Raw genomic sequence first — 17737 nt, 5'->3', positions numbered from 1 at the left:
TGTCCCCAGTGACTGACGGGGACGGACAGGGCATATGGGGTCTGGGGGCCCCTCTTCCTCCTGGGTTCCTCCAGACTCCTGGGCCTGCCCTGCCTCTCTGACCTCAGGGTTTGTAGGAACCGCCCGGCAATGGGCGCCCCTGCCACTCCCATCTGGCGCTCTAACTGGACACCTCATCAGTCCTTTCTGGGCCACTTTGTGTCCCCACTGCCTGCCAGGGCGAGGCACACCCCTGAAAGCACTCCTGCCTCGTATAGCTGACCTCTCCCGGCATATTTGAGGCTGCAGCTTCCATCTTCAGTCTAATCGCAAATGTTTTCTTTCCGGGATTCCTTGTGGCTCGCCTCTTGTTTTCAGTGTAGCTGTGGAATTACTCATTTCTTAGACTTTCATGTTCCAGGGGTTGGCTATATGTGCATCAGCGGTCAGGGGAGGCTGTCTGGAGCCACCAGTGCTCCCTCCCTGTCTGCCACAAGCTCTGCTTCTGTCCCCACCTCCACTCAGAGGCGCTCCGGCCGGAGGCCCACTGTGGTCCTCACCCCCTTTGCTCTCCGAGCGTACCTCCCTGTGGAACATCGCTCTCTGCTGTCCTCCAGTCTGTCTTACTACTCCTTCCAACGATCCCTTGTGGCCTCTGGTTTTCTTCTCACCCTGGTGCCTTCAGCTTCACCCACGGGCTGGTGGCTCCTCAGTCCCTCCGGCTGAGGCTGCCTTCGGAGCTTGGGGCCCTGAGCACCCCTTCCCCTGCTGCCCTTGTGCTCCTGGTCTGGCTAGATGTCTTCCAAACCACAGATCTTGGCGCTTATCCTTGATCTGCCCCTCCCTCACTGTCCACACCCAGTTGGCTGTTGAGCCCTGCTGAGTTTTTGCCCCTGAATCCTTCTCTCGTGTCTCTTCCTCGCCATCCTCTCACTCACTCTGGGAGCGTCAGGACTGGTCTCCCTGCCTCTAGGCTAGGCCTCCTTCCTATCACTTTCCTCACTGCTGGCCTGAGGGATTCATCTGAGAGTAGAGCCTCTTCCTTTCTGTACTTCTGTCTAAAAGTCTTTCTGGCTCCTGCTGGCCTGCAGGACAGAACCTGCACTCTGCATATTACGGTATGCAAGGGCCTCCGTCGGCTCCTGCCCCGCTCTGTCACCCTCGTCTGGTTGCCCACTGTCATCTTAACAGACCGCAGACTCTTTGCTGTACAGGCCATGTTCTTTGCGGGACCCGAAGAACATAGCATGAGGCCTGACATAAAGAAGTTGCTCACATGGTTTTTGAAATAAAGTCTCCTGTAATTTTCATGGAAAATTGTAAATATCAATTACTATTTTAAAATCTTTTTTTTTTCCTGTGACTTTTTAGATATAACTGGTAGAACACGTCAAAGATGTATGGAAATAACCAAAGAAAAGTTCGAGGAATTAAAAGAAGAAACTTTGCATCTAAACAATGCAAATCAGACCCTTACTCTCGAACTTCACATACTAAAACGATCAATGAAAGAACTACAGTTAAAACTTAAACGGATGGAAAAAGAAAATGGAAAGCTGAAAGAGATTGAGAAAGCATCCTCTCAGGAAGGTGGGGACAACTACACAGTTCTTTTATTAAAGGAACAAATAGGAATTCAAATTTTCTTATTTATTTTGAAAGTTAATATCTTATGTTATAATATTTGTTGATATTAATATTATTGAGATTTTGTTGATATTTAAAGTCTTTTATTAATATCCATATTCTTGTTGAAATTTGATTTCATCTCCTATATCATTATTATTCTAGTAAAGGAATTCCAATACTTCTTTTGTTTCTTGATGCTTAGCATAGTATTTTACACATATTTCATATCAGCTTTTATCTCCATAAGCAGCATATAAAAGTGCCTCTTTCACCACATATTTACCAATCATGAGGATTGTATTTTCCTTGCTAATTTGATAGGCAAAAAAAAAAAAGAGAGAGAGAAGAATCCTATTTTAATTTAATTTGTATTTAGTTTATTATTGATTAGATTGAATTTTTTTCATTATCTTCGCAGATCATATTCTTTCTCTTTCTTGCTTCAAATTGAGATGCTTTGATCTTTTCTCTTGATTTGCAGGAGCTCTTTCAATATTAAGGATTTTAGCCCTTTGTCATGTACGTAATATTTTCTCAGTTTGTTGATAATTCAGCTAAATATATAAGACATTTTTTGTTATGAGCTATGCCCTTTGTGTCAAATTCTTTTTAATGCTAAGTTTATATAAATATTCACTAATGTTACTTCTCTGTACGTTGAAAGATGTTGTGTTTTCTTTATACAGACCCTGAATATTTCTTGTCTTAGGCACATTTCTAGATACTTAATTTGTGCTGTTACTTTGTGGTATCTATTTTCTGTCATGTTTTTTAATAGGACGTTACTATTGTGTAGGAAAGTTATTAGTTCTAATAAATTCTTCATTTATTTTATGTACTTCAAGCACATACTTCTATATAATCTGAAACAGTGACTTTTCTTTTCAATCTAAAACTTTTATCTTACCTTAATTGTACATGCAATAACTTCCACAAACTTCCAAAACGCTGTTGACTATGTGGGGTTAAAATATTCATAACTTTTACTCATTTATATCTATATATCTGTCATTCACTGCCTCTATGGGCTTAAAAGGGAAAGAAGGACAGACAATCAGCAATTTATATAAAAATCATTATAAATTTGATAAAAGTTCGTATAGTATAATACTAACTTTTTTTCAATAGGTGCTACACCTGAATTACATTATCTGAGAAAACAAGCTCAAGAACTAGTGGATGAAAATGATGCATTGAAAATGACTGTGCATCGTTTGAATGTAGAGCTGAGTAGATATCAAACAAAATTCAGACATTTATCCAAGGAAGAGGTAATGTTTCTTATTAAGAAAAATCAATTTTCTGATATTTTATCCTTTACCGTTGAATTGGTTTCCAATTCTGAAGGGTTCGTATTTATTATAATTTGGTATAACAAAAGATACATCCAAAGTACAATCTTTCTGTGGACCTTTCTATGTTCTCCCTCCCTCCCTCCCTCCCTCAAAACGAAAGCAATAAAAACTCTTTGTAAAAAAAAATCAGGACAGACGTATATAAAGTAAAGGAGTAAAAGTCCACGTTGGCTGCTTCATTCTTAGTCTTTTCCCTCAAGGTTATAGCTATTATTTATCAGTGCACAAACCTTGACATGACAGCAGACTAATTTTTATAGGCCCCCAGATCACCTAGCTCTTACAGACAGTGGAGCTTGTATTCATGAATTCCACAGGACTGTAGCAAAGAAAGAAGCAGTTTTTAATCGGGCATAGGCGCACCCTTTGTGGCTATCCACCTGGGCTCAGTGCAGAGGGAGCAGGCAAAAACGCCTGTCTCCTACTTTGTTCCTGGAAGGGATTTGACTGCATACTTTCCTAGATGCTGCCTGCAAGTCTGGCTTCTAGTCAGCCTGCATCTAAATGCTGACTGTGAGCCTGTCCTTTGGGACACTGGTGGTTTTGGGTACACCCCCAACTACTGGAAGCCACTAAGAATGAAGACAGCAGCTTGGACAATCACAGAAGTTTGAGAGGCAACCAGGAGCTTGGGCCAGGCAGACTGATGAGGGTCATCTCCTATACAAGACCACTCTGTCAAGACTGGGAGAAGTGGCTGTTTTCTCCAACACAGAGAGTCAAGGAAAATGAAAAAAAGGGAGTATGTTCTAAAGAAGAGAACAAGATAAATTTCCAGAAATCAATCTTAGTGAAATGCAAATAAATGATTTACTCAATAGAGAGTTTAAAATAATGGTCATAAGTGTGATCAGCAAGGTCAGAAGAGCATGAACAAAATGAGAATTTCAACAAAGAGACAGAAACTATTGAACAGTGCCAAACAGAAATCATAGAGCAGAAGAATACAATAATTGAACTGAAAAATTCAAGGGGTTCAACAGCAGACGAGAGCAAGCAGAAGGAAGGATCAGTGAACTTGAAGACAGGGCAGTGGAATTCATCCAAACAGAAGAGTAAGAAAAAAAAAAAAGAATGAGAAAGAGTAAAGCTAGCTTAAGGACTACCATCAAGTGTTAACGGGAGTCCCAGAAGAAAGAGAGAGAGAGGGGCAGAAAACTCATTTAAAGAAATAATGCTGAAAACTTCTCTAACCTGGGGAAAGAAACAGACATTTAGATCCAGAAAGCCCAGAGGGTTCTAAATAAGATGAATCCAAAGACACCTATATCAAAACACATTATAATTAAATTGTCAAAAGTTAAAACAAGAGAATTTTAAAAGCAGCAAGAGAAAAACAACTTGTTACATACAGGGAAACCCTCATAAGATCACCAGCAGATTTTTCAGCAGAAACTTCGTAGACCAGAAGGGAGTGGCAAATATATTCAAAGTGCTAAAAGGAAAAAGACCAAAAAACATAAAACAAACTGCCAACTAAGAATATACTACCTCGCAAAGTTGTCCTTCAAAATTGAAGCAGAGATAGGGAGTCTGCAGGACATGCAAAAGCAGAAGTTAATTACCACCAGACCAGCCTTACAAGGAATATTAAAGGGTTTTCTTTAAGCTAAAACAAAAGGGCACTAATTAGTAACAGGAAAACGTGAAATTATAAATTTTACTGGCAAGGGTAAAATATATAGTAAAATTCAAGATAATCTAGTTTTGTAAAGTTGGTAGGTTAATCACTTATAAACCTTCTAGTATGAAGGTTAAAAGACAAAAATAGTAAAAATATAACTATAATAATTTGTTAGTTAATACACAAAATGAAAAGATGTAAATTGCTCCATCACAAACATAAAACACGGGGGGAGAGAAAAAATGTAGTTTTGGAATTCATTTGAACTTTAAGTTATCAAGTTAAAATAGATTGTTATAAGTTGTTTTATGTGAGCCTTATGGTACCACAAAGCAAAAACCTCTGGTAGATGCAGTAAAAATAAAGGAATCCAAACATACCTCCAAAGAACAATCATCAAATCACAACTGAAGAGAGCAGGAGAAGAAAGGAAGCAGAGGAATTACAGAAAGCCAGAAAACAACGAGCAAAACGGTAACAAGTCCATACCTACTTTAAGTACTTTAAGTATAAATGGACTAATATTCTTCAATCAAAAGACATAGAATGGCTGAATGGATTAAAAAGCAAGGCCCATTCATGTGCTGCTTACAAGAGGAAGACACTTCTAAACTCATTTTACAAGACCAGCATTACCCTGATGCCAAAACCAGACAGGAATGCTCCAAGAAAAGAAAATTGCAGGCCAGTATCCCTGAGGAACAGAGATACAGAAGTCCTCAACAAAATATTAGTAAACCAAATAAAGCAGTACAGATGGCCCTCAAACAGCATGGGTTTGAACTGCCTGGGTCCACTTATATGTGGATTTTTTTTCCAATAAATGTGTACAATACTACACAATCTGCAGAGAAGAACCGTGGTTGTGGAGAGCTGGCTACGGGACTTGAGCATCTGCAGATTTTAGTATCCATGGCGGGTCCTAGAACCAGTCCCCTACAGATATTGAGGGACAACTGTACATGAAAAGGGTTCAGCACCATGATCAAGTGCTGTTTATTCCTGGGATGCAGGAATGGTTCAAATCCACAAATTAGTCAATATGATGCACCACATTAAGAAAATGAAGAGTAAAAATGGTATGATTGTCTCCATAGATTCAGAAAAAGCATTTGACAAAAATTCAACATACTGTTATGATAAAAGCTCTCAACGGACTAGGTGTAGAAGGAACATACCTTAACATGATGAAGGCCAGATATGACAAGCCCGTCACCCAACACCGTACTCAAAGATGAAAAGCTGAAAGCTTCAGGGGCAACACAATGATGCCACTCTCACCACTTTTATTCAGTATTTTTCCAGTGAAGATACACTGATGGCCAACAGGTATATGAAAAGTTGCTCAGCATCACTAGTCATCAGGAAAATGCAAATTAAAACCACAATGAAATATCACCTCATACCTGTTAGCATGTCTTTTATCGAAAGATAGAGATAACAGATTCTGGAAAGGGTGCAGGAAAAAGGGAACCCTTGTTCACTGTTGATGGACTGTAAGTTGCTGCAGCCACTATGGAAAACAGTATGGAGATTCCTCAAGAAATTAAAAGGAAAACTACCACACCATTCAGCAGTCCCACTTCTGGATATATATCTAAAGGAAACAAAATCAGTATCTTGAAGAGATGTCTGTATTCCCATGTTCATTGCAGCATTATTTACAATAGCCAATGAAAACGAAGTGTGTGTCTGTCAGTAGATGAATGGATAATGAAAATGTGATTATGTCATATTATATATGTATATATATAAATAATATAATAAAATGTGACATATAAGCATGCAGTGGAATACTACTCAGCCTTAAAGAAGGCAACTCAGCCATTTGCAGCAGCATGGATGAACATGGAGGGCATCATTCTAAGTGAAGTAAGCCAGACAAAGATGGACAATACTGCTCAGTATCACTTCTATGTGGAATCTACAAAAAAGAAGTTGAACTCATAGAAGCAGAGAGTAGAATGATGATTGCCATGGGCTAGGGTCTGTGGGCAACAGGGGGAAGCAGGTCAGAGGGTACAAACTTTCAGTTATAAGATGAATAAGATCTGATGACCTAATGTATAACTTGGTGACTATGGTTAATAATACTGTATTGTATAATTGAAACTTGCTAAAAGAGTAGAACTTCAGTGTTCTGTCCATTGAAACAGTAAATATGTGAGGTGAGGGCTGTGTCATTGACTTGGTGGTGTGACTCCTTTCACAATGTATGTGTACATAAAGAGAGGAGAAAGCAGGCTAGGTTTTACTCGAGAAGAAGGATTGCAGAATTCAGTTTGACAAACGCACTGAGAAAATCACTGAGTCAGGTGTTGTGAGGAGCCAGCAGCTCAGGTCTGTGCCCTAGAGAGTCACGTGTGTGATGGGTGTGTGCGGGCTGGTGGCGGGGGTGGGGTTGTCAGGATGTGCAGCTGACTGGTCCCTCCTGGGATCAAGGGGAGAAGCCAGGTGCATACAGTGTTCTCACGGGGCTCCTGGGAGTTCAGAGCAGCTCTGTGGGCTTCTGTCTTTCTTCTTGAAGTAGGACTTCATTTAAAAGTTTTTCACAGTAGCTTTGAGATATAATTCACATACCATCCAATTCACCCATGTAAAGTGTGCAATTCAGCGACTTTTAGTGTATTCACAGAATTGTACAAGTATCACCACAATCCGTTTAAGAGCATTTTCATCACAACAAGAAATCTCATACCTGTTAGCAGTCACTCTCCACCACCCACATTGGCCCTGGCAGACCACTAATCTCCTTTATGTCTCTGTGGATTTGCCTGTTCTGAATATTTCATATAAATGGAATCACACAATATGTGGTCTTTTGTGACTGACTTCTTTTACTTAACATGATGTTAACTTTTTAACAAAAACATTAAAGTTCTTGGGGTCCTATGAGCCGAAACAGGCTTCCTAGGCCAGGGCCTTCTGCAGGGCTGTGGACAAACCAGCTCTCTTTAATTAATTAATTAATTTAACCTCTCTTCTTTTTTTGAAGTACAGTCAATTACTATATGTCAATTTATTTAGAATAGAAGGAGAGATAAAGAATTTCACAGACAAGCAAAAACTAAAAGAATTCAGCAATGCTAAACCTATGCTAAAAGAAATATTGAAAGGTCTACTCTAAATAGAAAAATAAAATTTAAAAAAATCGGAACAGTTCTCTTTAAAAAGGCTACATGACAGGCCCAGTGACAGGCCACTGCCCCCCCGCCCCACAGAGTGCGCACACCCTTCTCCCTGTGCAGCTGCACATCTCTGTGACAGTCTTCCCTGGTCCCTCCAGCCAGAGGTGCTGTCTCTCTGCATCTGTGGCAGACTTGTTTGTACCCCTCTTAAGGCACCTTGTACCTTGTACTGTGTGTGTGTGTGTTATGTTGACTTCTGTGAGAGGATTTAATCTCTGTGTTGGACCATGAACAACAACGATTGCGCTGTGACGTCCACAGTGACGTAGTAAGCGTTCGGTGTTTGCTCAGTGAATCATGGGGTGGGGAATGCATTAGAACATTTTTGTGGAATAGGAAATTATTCCCTCAGGGCCAGAAGCTAAGAAATTACTGTTGTGAGATTTGTGCTCTTACTGTAAGCAACTAGAAAACTGGACGGAATATGTAATACAGCTGTTTACAGACGTCAGGCAGCAGGCAGCTCGGTGATGTTGGAGAGGAGGAAGGAAACAAGCCTCCTGCTCACCTTGCTTTCTGCTTGGGGGTACATCGTCTCGCAGTGCTGGCTGGAGCAGTCCCAGCAGGAGAGCTGTCTCACTGAGTTGAGGAGACTTTCAGTTTCAGAAACAGAGACAAGATTGGCAGGGCAGGAATACCAGAGAGGAAGGAGCTATGGAGAGAAAGAGCTACCTGAGTCTCCAAGGGGTTCCTTGCAGTTTTTTGTTGAATGCTAATCTGCACACGTGAAGGATGAAACTCAGAGGTCAGGCAGAAAACGAGTTCAGAGAGCTGTGAACTAAATAGTCAGCACCAGGGAGACCTTTGGGTTCTGACCAGCCACAGTGCAGAGACCTTGCTGAACCCTGAGGCCTTGAGTAAACAGCCCAGAAGGACCAGGCCTTAGCGGTATGGCCAAACCAGCCTTTCAGTAAAGACCCACCTTCACCAGGGTAAAAAGATAAGCCTCAAAAGCATCAAGCTGATCCGTGAGTAGCAAAAGAAGAAAACAAAAGACTTTAAAAGAAGACAACAAAATCCAGACAGCATAACATTGGAAAAGTTTTATTGGCATCCAATAAAAAATTACTAGATACGTCCCAGATTTAAAATACTGAAAGTTTTGACAACTCAATGCAAAGTGTAATCCTGGATTGGATTCTTTTTTTTTTTTTTTTTTAATTTTTGGGGGGAGATAATTAGGTTTATTTATTTATTTTTAATGGAGGTACTGGGGATTGAACCCAGGACCTCGTACATGCTTGGCAGGCACTCTATCACTGAGCTAAACCCTGCTCCCCTTAATTGGATTCTTGATCAGAAAAGGACATCAGTGGGAAAATAGGCAAAATTCACATACAGTCTGTAGATTAGAATATAGCATTGCATCAGTCTTGAACTCCTGATTTTATGATGGTTCGGTGGTTAAGTTAAGGAATGTTTTTCTTTTTAAGAAATGTACAGTGACGTATTTAGAGGAAAAGGAGCGTTATATCTGCAAATTACTCAAACATTTCAGAAAAAATTTTTTTCATATGTAAATATACATACATATCAATGCATAGATAGCTGATGTCTGGTCTAGATGAAGAATATCTTAGGCTGGAGATTTCAGAGGAAGTGTAGTTTAATTTGTCTTCACTGTTGTGTTTTGTTCTTAGAGTTTAAATATTGAAGGCCTCCCATCCAAGGGCCCTACACCACCCTGGTTGGTAAGTGAAAGTTATTTAAGTTCAGGCCCATATTTTCTGGGCTATAATTGAATAGCTATATTAAAGTCCATTCCAAATTAAGTATATTTTCTTTCCTTTTAGAAGACGTGCTGATTGTATTTAGACATAGAAAGATAGTAATGTTGTCTATTCCATTCTGTTCAGTTGGATATAAAGTACCTGTGCCCCTTGTTGCTGGCCTATGAAGACAGGATGAAGGAGAAGGATGAGCTCAATGCCAGCCTTCAGGTAGGTTGGCAAAGGTCTCAGAAGGACAAGGTTTATCAAAAAGAAGACAGATTCTAACTCGGAAGCAACATTTTGCTTGGAAAGATAGGTATACCCAGCATCTAGCAGGTGCCCAAGTGTTTGTTAAAGAAAGGCAAGGAGGAAGAAAGGAAGGCGTGTAGCGGGGTGGGGGTGGGGAGAAGGAAAGAGGGAGGGAAGGAAAGAGGAAAGGAAGGGAGACAGGAGGCAGGCGGGAGTGATGGGCAGTGCAGGAGGGCTGGGTGGGGGTAGATGGGAGAGGTTTGGAGGGAGGAACTGGGCAGGGCTGCATTGGAGGCTGTGGTCTCCCAGACAGGCAGCCCCACGTGGACTAGGATCTTGGGGTGCAGAGAAGGCAGCAGTGGGGGAACTCCTCTCCTGGTACTGTGCAGCTGCAAATAGCGCCGGTAAAAGGGATGTTTGGGCAGACAGGGGAGGAAGAGGAGCAGGTGTTTTAGGCCGACTTAAATGCTTCTTTATTCTATGAAGAGCTGGTCCCAGGGAGTCCAGTTACTGAGCTGTTGGTATGGCGAGAAAGCGAGGGTTTCATTCGTTTCTGCCTTGTTCACTACTCTTTCATGGCAGTGGCCTCTGGAGCAGAGCTCCTTCTGATCATACAGGAACCCAAGGCTGTGCAGGTGTTGTAGAGACATCCCATGGCTTTCTGTGCTACCCACCTCTGCCTACGTTCCTTATTTAGGCAGCCAAAGAGATCTCAGGGGAGAAGTGTTGGTTTTTCTAGGATCCCTGGCTGGAAGGATGTGTTAAGAGTCACCCAGCCTGTTCCTGTAATGCTGTCCCACGTATACGGCCCACATAATGCAGACTTGAGCCTCCTCTTGCAGACTTCCTATTGGACACAATTTTTTAAAGAGGGTGAATTAATCTTATACTAATCTGTTAAATATCAAACCAAATAATAAAAATACTTATTTAGCGTTCCTTCTAAAATAGAGTTCAGGAATCATTTTCTGTAAATATTTACTTAGTGACTGTCTTAGGCTCTGGGAGCCATGCAGGCTCTGTTTGCAGGTACTCAGCTTTGCCTCTGCAGCATGAAAGTGGCCGTAGACCAGGGGTAAACTAATAAGCCTGGCCTATTTCAGTAAAACTTCATACAGAAAACAGGCCACTGGCCCCCAGGTGTTCGTTTGCCTGACCCCTGTTCTGAGAAAGCCAGTGGACTGCCAGTGACTGGGGAGTGTGCCCAGGCAGAAGGGCAAGAGAAAGAGCAGTTGCCTGGCATTGTTGCTTTCAGTGAGGCAGGTGTGAGCCTAAGTGTCCGATAGCTGGGAGGAGAATACTTAGAAGCACCCCAGAATAAATCCTGGCGCCTGAGATCCTCGCCGAAAGGCAGCACGGGGCACTGGAACTGGCCAGGGGCTAACTGAGGGAAGCCGTAATGGAGGAGACCCAGCACAGGCTATTGGGAGTTGGAAACAGACCGAGAACGGTCCTCACGTGGGGCTCGTGAGCGATGAAGCCGTCCTGACCGATGGCTTTAAGTAAGGGGGGTTTCTCGTGATGGTAACGGGGCAAAATTATGTGCCTCCAGCCCCCACACTAAGCCCCTTCCCACCAAAATGGGCTTTAGTGAGGATGAAAAATTCTTATTTTTATCTAAAAAAGCTCCAATTTATCCCCCAAAGTCTTTAAACAAAGGAAAAACTGTAGTGTTCATAGGCATCTCTGCCTTTTTAAATTCCCTTTTATCATTTCAAATATTCAACAATTAACAGAAAAATGTCATCAAATTAGGAATTGAATATTTAAGACCTGAGGTGCTTTGTCCCATGTCCTTGCCATCGTCTGTCTCCTATTTTTTTCTCTCTAGACTGTGAGCCCCTCAAGGGCAGGCACTTGGTGCTGGTACTGAGTTTAAGTCTGCTGGCATCATGAGATTTTGCTAAAAAGCTATTAACGTTTGATTTTAGTCACAGCAACAGCAGGGGGGCGGGTAGAGCTCAAGGGTAGAGCGCGTGCTTAGCATGCATGAGTGTTGCCGAAATGTCAGCCCCCGTCCCTGACGAGCCAAATAACTCAAAGACCGGGTCTTGGAGCTTAGAGGAAAAGAGGCAGCTTTATTGCTTTGCCGGGCAAAGGGAACCCACAGCAGGCTGATGCCTTCAAAACTGTGAACCCCCCGTGGGGATGGGGTGGGGTGGTTACACAGTCATAGCTTAGGCAGTCAACAGAATCATTTATCTTGTCACAAGATTTCTTGGCGTCAGGACGTCCTCAGGCAGCAGTTCCATAGAGACTGGTAGTTGTAACTTTTCCAGTCTTTTCATCTCGTAAACACCTGTGGTGTGTTTCTCCTTTTTGACAAATTAGCCTGTTTTGCAGGGTTACAGCTCCGTGACCTTCTTCCTGGAGAACGACTCAGAAGCCAAACATGGTTATAAATTTTAATTGCCAGAGTAAAGTAAAAACAGTGAAATCAATAACTTTAGCTTTAACAATGGGCCTGGGGCTGGGAGCAGTGTCCGACCAGTCGGGTTTGCTGACTGTGCTAAAAGCAGGAGGTAAGCATAAAGCTGAGAATTTGTTAGCCTATGTGCAGTCATTTTATTATTTCTCCTTCATGAGGTCCTGGGTTCAATCCCCAGTACCTCCTCTAAAAATAAATAAACCTAATTACCCCTCCTCAAAAAAAGAACAAAGAAATACAAGTATGAGTATAATGTGTGTATTACAATTTATATAAATTTTATTTCAGGAGGAAATGAGAACGTTTAGGATGCGAGTCCAGGAAGTGGTGAAAGAAAATGAAGAATTGCACCAAGAGTTAAATAAGAGTAGCCCTGTCACCAGTGAGGAATGGCAAGTGGTGTTTTGCTTCTGATATTTTGCTAATTAAAAAAAAAAAGATACTAGAATAAACTTTGTTAAATTATCAACTATATCTGTATTTTAACTAAAAAATTTTAAGAGAGAGTTTCTAAGAAATTACTACGGTGCAGTGAAAAAAAACCTACTAAATTATTCTAAACTTGTATTTGAAAGATTACTTTAAAAATTCTAGGGGGGGTGGTTATAGCTCAGTGGTAGAGCACATGCCTAGCATGCATGAGGTCCTGGGTTCAATCCCCGGTCCCTCCATTTGAAATTTTACATTTTAAGAATTTACTGAGACAGTTGACGATTCAAACTTCATTACTGTCCTTTCCCCCAGTTTAATGGAAATGGCCAGATTTACTGTGTTAATAACATGTTTAATATTAAAACATGTCCAGATACTTATTACCTGCAACACATCAAGTGCTTTCTTTTAGACTCGGGAGCGTCTCTGTAATCATTCAGCACCCGAATGGCAGTATTTAATTTTGTAAATCACTTGTAGGCATCAGCTTCAGACTCAAGCAGGACTGGTTTTAGAGGAAAACAAGTTGTTGTTAGAGCAGTTGGAGATTCAGCAAAAGAAAGCCAAGGACACCCACCGGGAGCGTCTCCAGGAAGGTGAGCGGTCTTCCTTGTGAGTGATGGGGAGGCTGTGATGTCGTTTGTGTGTCGTTTTACACCAGCACCCCACTCACATTGAAAAGGGGGGAAGTCATGTTTTTTAAAATGGATCCTTCTAGTAGGGGAGGGTGTAGCTCAATTGGTAGAGCACATGCTTAGCATGCACGAGGTTGGGGGTTCAATCCCCCGTACCTCTATTAAGTAAGTAAATAAATAAACCTAATTACCTCCCCCTCAAAAAAAAATGTATGCTTGTTAACTAAAATGCAGCTGTTTACGTTACAGCATACCCCAGCCAATGCCTGTGATGCACTGAGTGCTTTCTCTTAGACTCCAGAGTACCGCTCTAATTATTCTATCAATTGTAGGTGACAGCTTTAGAGTCAACAGAACGGGGTTTGGAGGAACCAGTGTGCCATATAAGTGGGAAAAATCAGGGTTGGGGAGAGGATATAGCTCAGTGGTAGAACGTGTGCTTAGCATGCACGAGGTCCTGGGCTCAATCCCCAGTAGCTCTATTAAAATAAATAAATACATAAATACCCAGTTATAGCACGCCCCCCCCCCCAAAAGTGGGAAAAATCATGTGAGATGAAGGGTTGAAACAACACAAGGACATGTTCCTGAAAGCATGTTGAATGAGTAAGTAGGGACCATTTGCTCTCTACACAGTCTCTCTGTGCCCTTCCTTCAGCGCTGCGGGCACTGTCCTAGGTTAAATCTCCATCAGTTACTTTCTGTGAGTGCCCCCTTCTCTCCACGTGTTCCTCCCTGTCCCTAGCAGCCTCCTGGCATATGACAGTGGACTTCGAAGTCGCCAGATTGAGTCATTTCTTCCACTTTGATTAAAACCAAAACTTGCAAAAGACAGTGGCATTTTTTTCCTTTGGCTTCCGTGATTTTTCTTTTCCGATGAAGAACAGTATTGGACAGGAGGCCAAAACACCAGCTGTCCCATGTGAGCCGGCGTGACCCCCTTCTTTCTGTCTCCCCCACCGCCCCTGTTATTTAGCGGCCCCCCTTTCCGCGTGGCGGAGGAGCTCACTACCAGCCTCCGCTGTTGCTGAAGCAGCGCTCGTGCTTGGCTTGTTTCTGAGCCAGGTCGTGTCTGCAGTGAGAGCACCTCTCAGTCCAGCGGGAGTGTCCTCCGTGGGACTCCCCTGCAGACCGTGCGGGCACCAGAGTTGTCGCCTTTCCCCTGGCACTGTTTAGGGTGGAAGTGGGGGAGAAAGTTGTTGCATCTCCTTTGCTTTCAAGATTAGAGATGACAGGGTAATTAGCTTCATATTTACTGAGCATTTAATCTTCTCAAACCCAGCAGATCTAAACAGGTAGGATGATTCTTCTGGTCATGTGGGGCAGGGCCATCCTTTCGGTCTGGATGATTCAGACAGCTGTCCGTGCTGTTTTCCCATTTCCCAGAAACAGCTATTCATTTTGATCAACTACATGTTTTTACAGAGTAGGAGGATTTAGAGTTCTACGCAATAATACTTTTAAGTGCTCATTTCAGCCAATACCTGAGAATTATCTTAATATTACATACTTCTGTGTCACGTAGGATGAAAATGTTTATGATTTTCTTTCACTACAGAACATCAAAGAAAAACTTAATGAAGAAAGGGGAGAAAAATAAATTCTGTCCTTAGTTGGGCTATATTTGATGTCCTTAAGAACCTAGAAAATCTTGCATTGTTAGGGGCAGCATCATGATATGTACTTGCACACCTGTGTGTGACATGGCTTCAGTCTTTGGAAAGTCAGTTCCATGAAGACTGGAATCATGTCTTGTTAAATATCATATATTTAACAATAATATCAACATGTTGAACCCCAGTAAGAAAGTATACATTTAATGAATACTTAATATAGTCCCTGTAATTTCTAAGTAAAAATTCTTTGGTATTAATTTCCAAATCTCCAATAGATTTTTTAAAGGTCATTTTTTATAAACTGGCTCTCATTAGTATTAGTAATCAGTAATCATGCATTATTAAGTCTTCTGTACCAAGTCTTTGTCCATCTCTTTTGTTTTTCAGTTTCTAAACTGACTAAACAACTAATGCTCCTGGAGAGTAAAACACAGAGCCAAGAAAATGAGCTCGCTGCAAATAAGGAGCAGCTGGAGCTCTTACATACCGAATGCCAGGAACTGAAAACGCGCTTGGACGGCAAAGTTGCAATGGACGTTCACACTTCAATTGTAAATGAATTAAAAAGGTGCGGGTGTACTATCTTTCCAAGTGTTAATGCATCACCATGCATGTTGTTGAAGGCAGGTAGAGAGAGGTTGCTCCATCTTTTCTGAGTCACTGAGCCTCACCAGCACAGGTGTCCACAGCTGAGAATGGTAAATATTTTATCCAAGTAGAGCATGGCTGTCCTCAAGGGCTGTGGTCTGCACTTTGCATGTATGTATGGGATTTTTTTTCCCTACTGTTCCACCCTTTCTTGTTTTTAGAACCAAAGTAATAGAACTGGAAATCTGGATATCCAGTCATAGAGACCTGATTAAATGAAAGGATAGAACCGTAAAGTGAAATACAATGCAGCCATTAAACATGATGTCACACAAGGCTGTTTTTGACAGTGGAAAATTGCTACAATAGATTTGTAAGTGAAGAGATTGGGTTACAAAACAGTATGTACCGAATGATTGCAGTTTTATTTAAAAAGAAAAAAGGTTGTGTGTGTGTGTGTGTGTGTGTGTGTGTGTGTGTGTGTGTGTATTAGGTTGACCAACCATCCCAGTTTGCGTGGGACTGAGGGGTTTCTAAGGATATAGGACTTTTAGTGTCAACTGAGATTACTGGGATGAGATGCTCTCTCTTGTGTGTATGTCTGTCTGTGTCTGTATGTGTATAATTATATGTATATGTGTATAGAATGACTTCCAGTATAAAATTAGAAGAATGGAAAAATATTAATAGAAATTATCTTTGGTGGGTGATATTATGAGTATCAGTGTTCTCCAGAGAAACAACCAATAGGATATATGTAAGATGTGTGTGTGTGTATATTTGGAGACAGAGAGAGATTTATTTTAAGGAATTGGCTCACGCAGTTGTGGCGGCTAGCAAATCCAGAATCTGTAGTTCAGGCCAACTGGCTGGAAACTGAAACTATGTTATAGTCTTAAGGCCAAATTCCTTCTTTGGGAAACCTCAGTTTTTGCTCACAAGGCCTTCAACTGCTTGGATGAGGCCCACCCACTCTATCAAGGGTCATCTCTCTTACTTAAAGCCACCTGATTGTAGATGTCAGTCACATCTACAAAGTACCTTCACAGTAACATCTAACTAGTATTTGACAACAACTGGGCACACAGACTAGCCGAATTGACCCATAAAACTAACCATCCTCATGAGTAATTTAAATTTTCTTTGTTTTTTTTCCCTACTTTCCAAATGTTCCAAGTGTAAAATGCACATTACTTTTGTAATAGGGAGGAAGTAGTTTTTAAAATGGTGAGGCTTTCAGCGCAAGATGGCTGACACGGGAGAATAAATGAGTTAGTGCGTATGAAGGGCTTAGCCTGTTGCTTCAGTAAATGTTGACGATTACAGTGACTGGAGGCCAGTGTTTTGACTATCCTGTTACATGCTATCTGGGCTAGAGCTGTACTTTACTTTCCTATTCCAGTAGAAGAAAAAATGTTTTCGAAGTCATGTTCATCCTTATGATTTTATTTTCCTCAAACACCCCCTCCTGTGGCTGATGTTTTTTTGTGGATGTTTCATAACCACATATCCTAACAGCCCCCTCCACGTAAGTACAAAAGGTATGAAAAATTTCCAGAGGAAGCCACTAATTGGCAATGGAAGTGAAGGCAAGGGGGAGGTGTGGTCATTTGGTCATTGAAGAAACACACATTTGACCAAGTCTCTTTTAAGTGGAAATTGGTTCAGGAGTGTAGTGGTAAATAGATAAAAAACAAAAAAAACAAAAACAAGTTTCTTCTGTATAGCACAGGGAACTATATTCACTAGCTTGTAATAACCTATCATGAAACAGAATATATATATATGTGTATAACTGAATCACTATGCTGTACACTAGAAACTAACACAACATTGTAAATTGACTATATTTCAATTTAAAAAAACACCATGGGGAGAAAATACAATCATTAAATTAAAAAAATTTTAATTATGACTAGAATTTTTTAAAACTCAGTAGGAAGGCTGAAAGATAAATTTGTGGATTCGCCTAGAACATAAGGTGACAAACAGCTGGAAATGGAGAGAAAAGGTAATAGATGGAAGACCCATCCAAGACATCCAGCCTCAGATCATCAGGAATCTCAGAAAGAGAGATTAAAGAAAGTGGAAAGGAAGACATTAACAGTTGAAGGGCATTTCCAGATATCTGAAGACCTTGACTGAAAGGACCCGTAGAACCCAGTGTGTGAATGAAAAAGTCCCACACTTTGATATATCCTCATGAATTATCAGCCAGCCAAGAATGACGAGACAGTCCCATCATCCACAGATGCGTAGAAAGCTGGGACCCCAAAGGGCTGCATCCTCAGGTCAGGTGACC

General features: G+C 41.4%; 1 protein-coding gene across 3 annotated transcripts in view; it reads left to right on the top strand.

Annotated features, from left to right (window-relative positions):
* CEP89 (centrosomal protein 89) overlaps positions 1-17737 on the top strand; it is a 67418-nt gene that overhangs the window by 27676 nt on the left and 22005 nt on the right. For all 3 annotated transcript variants that reach the window (XM_010989107.3, XM_010989106.3, XM_031458565.2), the window contains 7 exons: positions 1351-1569; positions 2737-2879; positions 9416-9466; positions 9632-9715; positions 12453-12556; positions 13077-13192; positions 15235-15415. In XM_010989107.3, the coding sequence (XP_010987409.1) occupies positions 1351-1569; positions 2737-2879; positions 9416-9466; positions 9632-9715; positions 12453-12556; positions 13077-13192; positions 15235-15415 (898 nt within the window). The remainder of the gene's footprint in view (positions 1-1350; positions 1570-2736; positions 2880-9415; positions 9467-9631; positions 9716-12452; positions 12557-13076; positions 13193-15234; positions 15416-17737) is intronic.

The sequence above is a fragment of the Camelus dromedarius genome, chromosome 9, assembly GCF_036321535.1.
Source record: "Camelus dromedarius isolate mCamDro1 chromosome 9, mCamDro1.pat, whole genome shotgun sequence".
Taxonomy (NCBI): Eukaryota; Metazoa; Chordata; class Mammalia; order Artiodactyla; family Camelidae; genus Camelus; species Camelus dromedarius.
The sequence above is the reverse complement of the archived record's forward strand: the minus strand, read 5'-3'. Positions and strand labels throughout refer to the sequence as shown.